At 44.4% G+C, this 7685-nt stretch overlaps 1 protein-coding gene across 1 annotated transcript; it reads left to right on the forward strand.

Annotated features, from left to right (window-relative positions):
• The first annotated feature begins 333 nt into the window (after nt 1-333).
• traip (TRAF-interacting protein) lies at nt 334-4770 on the forward strand. Its single transcript, XM_060858049.1, has 16 exons — nt 334-466; nt 1084-1191; nt 1279-1336; nt 1472-1558; nt 1673-1712; nt 1787-1914; nt 2147-2241; nt 2347-2460; nt 2582-2669; nt 2802-2891; nt 2984-3072; nt 3168-3323; nt 3426-3465; nt 3564-3668; nt 3776-3826; nt 4332-4770. The coding sequence occupies exons 2-16, from the start codon at nt 1094-1096 to the stop codon at nt 4446-4448; spliced, it is 1356 nt and encodes a 451-aa protein (XP_060714032.1). The 5' UTR covers nt 334-466; nt 1084-1093; the 3' UTR covers nt 4449-4770.
• Nucleotides 4771-7685: the final 2915 nt, after the last annotated feature.

Below are 7685 nucleotides of genomic sequence, written 5' to 3' on the forward strand. Positions count from 1 at the left end.
CCAATCGTTGTTGAGAACGCGAGACCGGATTGTCCAATAGTAGCAGGGAAAGGTGGGGTTTGTCCGAATACGGGTGTGTATAGAAGGAGGCGTAGTAGAGGTCGTCCAACCGCAATGCATGATGGGACACTGAGTCTTGAAAATAGAGCACCGAACCCTTTTGTCTTGTTTTTATCAAGACAAAATATCATCTTTTGAAATGTTTACCTGTTTCTTTAATAGCACACACAGAGCTGTGTTGAATATAATTGCTGTTTAATTGATTTTGTACTTTTTTCCATACCAGTGATAGTGCAGTCTGAGAGTCGCATGTTGATGACGCGTTACGCAGGGGGCGGAGCTGTAACGTTTGAACCAGACGCGCGACACGGAAGGATTTTTCCTCTAAAACAAAACAGAAAATGTTTAATAGGTTTAAATAAATGCGTTTTTGTTCAACAACCTGATCATTAAACGCTTATTTCCGGTAAGAGAAATCGTTTTGAAGTGAAATAGGGCGAGATTCTCAAAATCATGACGTAATTTATTTAATTTAGTTCTATTCAGAGACCCAGCAGTGTGTGTGTGTGTGTGTGTGTGTGTGTGTGTGTGTGTGTGTGTGTGTGTGTGTGTGTGTGTGTGTGTCTGTGTGTCTGTGTCTGTCTATCTCTCTCTGTCTGTGTGTGAGAGTGTGTGTGTGAGAGTGTGTTTGTGTATGTGAGTGAGTGTGCGTCTGTGTGTGTGAGAGCGAGTGTGTGTGTGTGTGTGTGTGTTATGTGAGTGAGTGAGTGTTTGTTTGTGTGTGTGAGTGAGTGTGCATGTCTGTGTGAGTGTGTGTGTCTGTGTGTGTGAGTGAGTGTGCGTGCATGTCTGAGTGTGTGTGTCTGTGAGTGTGAGAGAGAGAGTGTGTCTGTGTGTGTATGTGAGAGTGAGTGCATCTGTGTATGTCTGTCTGTCTGTGTGTGTGTGTGTGTGTGTGTATTTGCTCAGATTCCCAGAGTTGTGCATCAGTGATTTTCATGTCATGATGTCCTGGTACAGTGTTCATCTAAGGTTAATCTCTGTGTGTGTGTGTGTGTGTGTGTGTTTTCTCCACCCTCACAGCTGCTCCATCATGCCTATCCGCGCTTACTGCACCATCTGCTCGGATTACTTTGACCACACCAGAGATGTAGCAGCGATACACTGTGGTCACACTTTCCACTACGTTTGGTAAGAGATCAGTGAGTGTGGAGGACTGAACCATTACATCATCAGGTCACTGTTACCATCTATCTGTCTGTTGTTCTTCTGTTCCAGTCTTCTTCAGTGGTTCCAGTCAGCTCCCACTAAGACCTGTCCCCAGTGCAGGAAGCAGGTGTGTGTGTGTCTGTTTTATTCTTATTTCCCCATTTGTTCAGAAGATTGAAGCGTTCTTATTGTTTCTCTGTGATTGTGGTGAAGAGTTCGGCAGTGAGAGATAACGCAGCCTGTTTGTGTGTCCGATCACCAGGTCAGCACCAGACACATCATCAACAAGCTTTTCTTCGACATAGCGCCGGAGGAAGAGGGATCTGCGGTCGACCCCGAGAGCTTACAGGTGAGAAGTTTGCTCACAGTCAGGAAATAAACCTCCTTCACGCCGCTCCAGTCCTCTGCGTTTGTTCCGCACGTGACCCCTGACGCCTCGCTCTGCTTTTTTTTTTCCCCCCAGAATGAGTTGGACAGATTGAAAGTAGTTTTATGTGAAAAAGGTAAGATTGCGGTTCATCAGGAATTGTTTCGGCGCAGTGCCGAGGACCGATGATGGTGATGATTCGTGTTTCAGAGAGAGACTGGAGGGAGAAACAGAAAGCAACCGAGACGCTGAAGGAGACGATCGAGAAGCAAAGAGCCGACCTGGACCGAGTCAGGAGAGAGATCGGAGAGAAGGAGATGCTCTGTACCACCCTGAGAGTAAGAGAGAGAGAGTGTGTGTGTGTGAGAGAGAGAAAGAAAGAAATAGAGAGTGAGACACCGATAGAGAGAGGAGACAGATTGAGAGAGAGACATGGTGAGAAAGTAATAAGGGAGAGATAACGAGAGCAACAGAGACAGTGAGAGACAGACAGACACGAGGAGATGGACAGACAGAGACCGAGCCCCAGAGTGGACGTGTGTGATGTGTCCCGTTTTCACCCCCACGCAGAAGCAGATGCAGTATCTGGAGAGTCAGCAGAGAGAAAGTGAGACGGCTAAAGAGGAGGCCAAGAGACTGCGGGTCAAAATGAAAACCTACGAAAGGTAGATTTAACATTTCACTTTACTTCTGCATGTGAGGACTTAATCCTGGAGCAAATCCTGTGTGTGTGTATGTGTGTGTGTGTGTGTGTGTGTGTGTGTGTCCAGCCTGGGCATTCTGCTGCAGGGTCAGAGGGCCGAGGTGGAGGCCATGATCTCAGACATGGGAGTGGGCCAGTCGGCTGTGGAGCAGCTCTCCATCTACTGCATCTCTCTCAAAAAGTAACCTCACTTTTATTTACACGTCACGTCCTGAGGTGTAAATCAGGATTTACACCCATTTAATAATCTTACCCAAAATCACAAGAAGTACGAAGCATTTCTCTTCCTCTCGGTCTTCCAGAGAGTACGAGAGTCTGAAAGGCAGCCTGCGGACCTCCAACGAGACGTGTGAGAAGCTGAAGAGGGAAGTTTTCTCCTCTAATAACAAGGTCCAGCTGAGTGCTTTTCTAAAACATGTGAAACCTACAGTACGTTTTTAAAGAACTGGAATTGGCTGCAGTATAAGAAGAGGAATAAACACTGCTGTGTGTGTGTGTGTGTGTGTGTGTGTGTGTGTGTAGTTGCAGAAAGCCACGCTGGAGATGAACCGAGCGAGAGAGGACATGAAGGCTCTTCAGAACGATCTCACCAACTCGGATAAAGAGATCACAGTAAGACTTGTCCGTATTTAATCCAGTCAAAAGACCCTGCGTTTGCAGTGTGTGCTGTTAGTGACTGTGTGTGTGTGTGTGTGTGTGTGTAGAGTCTAAAGAAGAAAGTTGAGATCCTGCAGAAGACCCTAAGCACTCCAACACGCACCAATGAGGCCATCAGCCGCCTTGTGTTTGAGAGGTTCGCCTTTGCCTTTACACACACACACAAACACACACATGCTTTTTCCGAGTGACTGATTTAACCCGGTGTGTCCCGCTCTCGTCATGTCTCAGCCCCGCCCCTGTAGAGCTAAAGTCCCCGCGCCTGCACCGGCCCTCAGACACCCAGGACATCGACCTCAACCTGACCTTCGACATCAGCACACCTGAGCAGGTGGAGAAGAAGCCCGTTGTCGTTCCCTCCAAGAAGATGCGCCTGGACGCCGGAGCGTAAGTGTCTCGTCTGTACGTTTAAAAAAAAAAAAAAAAGATTCTAGGTGCTTTACTGTGGCGTTGGAGATTAATCTGAAGTTTCATGTTGTGCTTCTGTAGAACATCCTCCAGTCACTGTGAGAATACGTTCAGGAATAAGGTCTGTCTGACAAACACACACACACACAAACAAACAAACACTGAGGGCTTCAAAGTCATCAGTAGATCACTGATCTGTGTGTGTGATCAATCTGACAGCCTAAAGATGATGAAGTTTCCATGGAGCCCATGTTCAGGAACTCACTGCTGTTCAGGAAGAAGATGTTTGGCAGCATGCTCGACCCACACAGCAAACCTGGAGCTGTAAGACACACACACACACACACACACACACAATCTAATCATTAATATCTCATCAATACAGACCTTTAAAGTAAGTGTGTGTGTGTGTGTTTGTGTGTGTGTTCTAGGTAAGAACAGGCTATGACGGACTCGGAGGAAGAACTAAATTCATCCAGCCCGTATCCTTTATATAACAGCAATCCACACAAACGTGAGAAGACGAATCCTGCACAGCGTGAGTCAGTTACGGGAATAAAACACGTCAAAAACAAGAAAGTACTAAAAAACAAAAAAGGAAATGGGAGAAAAAAGAGGAACCGTGTAAAGAGTGAAATGGAAAAAGAGAAGAAACGGAAGCGAAAGATTAGAAGTGAAATAAAAAAACCTGGGGGGTGGAAAAAAAAGTACAAAGTGAACGAAATGAAAAAAAAGAATAAAAAAAAAGATGAAGGATAAAAAGCAGGATAAAACGAATGAACGGGAAAGATAAAAAATGGCAGAAAACAGACAGGGAAATAAAGAACAGTGGAAAAAGAAATAACAGAAGAGTTCAGTATTAAAGGAGAAAGTGAAGAAATTGGAACAAATTAAAGTGATGGAGGAAAAGAGGGCGCACGTGTGCTGTCGCTCCTCACGCTTTTCTGTAACCGTGTTAGAGGTGTTTTTCTTAACCGAGTGCTTCAGTCTCCGCTGGCTGAGATCCGGCCGCTGCTCATGAAGGCAAAGAGGAAGAAAGTATCGAGACCAACGGCGAGCAAACTGACCCCCAGCCTCAGCACACTGGACGGGTTCCTGGAGTGACCTCTGACCTTTCTCACACACACACACACACACACACACACACAGAGTGATGTGATGTGAGAGATGAACTTTTTCAGGACCAGGAAGCTGAAGCTGATGGATCAGGTCACATGGACTTGCTTGTGATTGAACTCCTAATTGTCTCAGCAGTAAAAGTACCTCCACCATTGACCTTTTCTTCCTAGTAATTTTATAATTGTGTAAATTTCCAGTCACTTCTATTGTACTCGTGTTTATGGTGTGTAACGTTGTATATTTTTGTGTCTCGGTCGTTTCGGTTACAGAGTCAGACTTAATAAACGATATATTGAGTTGTTTCTTATGCTCAGTGTTTACACTGTTGGTGTTTTGTCACGTTGTTCATGTATCATCATTATATTATTCATTCATCTTCTACCGCTTATCCGAACTACCTCGGGTCACGGGGAGCCTGTGCCTATCTCAGGCGTCATCGGGCATCAAGGCAGGATACACCCTGGACGGAGTGCCAACCCATCACAGGGCACACACACACACACTCTCATTCACTCACGCAATCACACACTATGGACAATTTCCCAGAGATGCCAATCAACCTACCATGCATGTCTTTGGACCGGGGGAGGAAACCGGAGTACCCGGAGGAAACCCCCGAGGCACGGGGAGAACATGCAAACTCCACACACACAAGGTGGAGGTGGGAATCGAACCCCCAACCCTGGAGGTGTGAGGCGAACGTGCTAACCACTAAGCCACCGTGCCCCCCATTATATTATTATTATTATTATTATTATTATTATTATTATTGTCTGCCTTGTTAGTGTTTTTGATAAATTCATACAAATCACCACACTGTTCTACCTGCTCCAGTCTGACCAGCACCACACTGTTACAACAACTTCACTGAGATCCAACCAGCACATGAACAATATCAGCTCGCAGGTCATTTCTAGATCGACGTGTCCTGACCCACACTACTGCTCTTCTACTTGGACATGTCTCAGTCTTGGGCTTTACATTATTTAGTTAGTATTTAGTGCCTTTTGCCCAACAAACCTCTTTTCGGTGCTTGGGCCCCTGTCGTCGCTCTCTGCAATTCCCAGTGGTGTCCAGTAGAGGGCGCTGAGAGCCAGTGGGGTTTCTGGACATGTCAGAGATGATGTACAGTTTCCTGTGTGTGAGATTCTGCTGGAAAACACACGCATATGGAGATGCATCATCACTTTTCCAGAATTATTCTCAACATTCCTCTGAATGAGGAATCAGAAAAAAAAAGCCCAGGAATATGAAGTCTCAGAAGTTCACATATGACTATGACTAGATTTGTCCATGTACATCACAGGGTTTAGTGAATCTGTAGGTACATCCTCCAATTCACTGGGATTCCCCCTGACTCACATCACGAGCATTAGTGACTCGGCTCTTTTATTTAACTATATGAATAATGAACAAAATGATACGTATATGAACGTTGCATATATTCACCTTTTCTTTCTTCCTTTCATTCTTTTTATTTTGATAAATATAGACACATTGCTCATGCATTAACCTTTTTAAGGAAACCACTTTTTCGTCTAAACTGGTATGATTCTATTTGTATGATTCGTGAACCGAGTCGTCTGGTTGACTCAGCTGTGCGCATTGGACGGTCGTTTATTAGTACAAAATATGAATTATCTCCGAATACAATATAAAGGGACGTTATTTTTATTTAGTACAAGGTGGATTAAGATTTCAGCAACAATTTCAGCGTGATTCCTGTAGGAACCGAGTCGATAAGAGTCGACTCGTGGTGGAGCTGAACTCCACTATTAAATAGAATTTTTTTCATTTGGATAAAAATACTTATTAGCATTATTTTATTATATTTAATAAAAAATATATATATTTCAGAGGATTTATTTGACGTTTCGGTTAAAGTAAAATCATTTACTCTACAGACAAAGTGTGGATTTATAATATATATACTGTGTTTTTAGGTAAAATCAAAGCTGGATAAAATAACTGTGACCTTAAACACTGAGCTCACTGAGACTCGGGATAAATGTGTGTTACTGGGCTTCACGCCGCATTATTCTCCCTCTGTAAAGCTGCTCCAAGCCTGCTGTATTGTTCCTAATCCTCTTCCCTTTATTACTTCTCTAATTTCCCATCATCTTCTGTCAAACACACACACACACACACACACACACACACACACACACACGTACACACACTCACATTAATTATGTTTGGAGTGTCCATCTCATTCAGGAAGCTCTTAGAGGGGAAGGAGAGTGTTTCCTTTCTTTCACAGAGACATTAGTGAAAAAAAATAACCATTACATTACAAACAAATATTTCTGGCCTTGTACCAAAGGGGCTGTTAAATTCTCCACCATTAGTCAGGAGAAATTGGTTGAGTTCCTAACAGCGGCTCTAACGGTAAAGCAGTGTTTTTCTGTTATTAACTTCACGAGAAAGAGAAAGAAAAGGGGCTTCTGAGTGAACAGCAGGGGTTATAGAGGGGCAGTAACGTAAGTGAGAAGCGAGACTGATTCGTTTGACCGGATGTTAAACGTATGTAGAAATGAATAAAAGTTATCTAAGCATTCAGGAGAGGAGAAGCAGGATGGGATCTGGAGCTAATGCCACTTCCTGCTCTCACATCTGGCTCTGGTTGTCTGTCTGTGGCTCTGCTCTGTGTAAAAAGCAGATGGGTGAGTGTTTACTCTCAGACCGTGGGGACACAGCAGTGCGCTGGGATCGAGCCAGGGGAGCATGTGAACCATGCAGAGGAAGAGGAGGAGGAGGAGGACGATGAGGGGCCGCAGGAAATCATGTCAGAAGGAACAATGACGGCTCACTTCCTGGTTTTTCAATCAGGCCGTCGAGGATGGATGTGGCAGTGGGTGCTGATGCTGTTTGTTGCTACATCCAGCGATGGAGTCGAGACACGCAGTGAATCAGCACCAGGTTTCTGAAGAAGCCTCTTGAGGGCAGTATGAGGTTCTCACAGCACTAATTCAAATTCACAATCGGACCAAATAAACAAAACAACACCGACAGCAATGAGCAGTATAACAAACCTTTAGACCTTAACAACAAAAGGGTTCAGTCATCACTTTTTATCTGGCATTCAACACACACTGATAGGAGAAACAGAAACTCGTTACTAAGCCAAGAACCAAAGACCAAGAAATTCCTTACAAAAGAAACTACAGAGCAAAGAAAGATCACTATTTAGAGACTTGTATGAAACAGGTGTGTGTGTGTGTA

Source organism: Tachysurus vachellii, chromosome 22, assembly GCF_030014155.1.
Source record: "Tachysurus vachellii isolate PV-2020 chromosome 22, HZAU_Pvac_v1, whole genome shotgun sequence".
Lineage (NCBI taxonomy): Eukaryota > Metazoa > Chordata > Actinopteri > Siluriformes > Bagridae > Tachysurus > Tachysurus vachellii.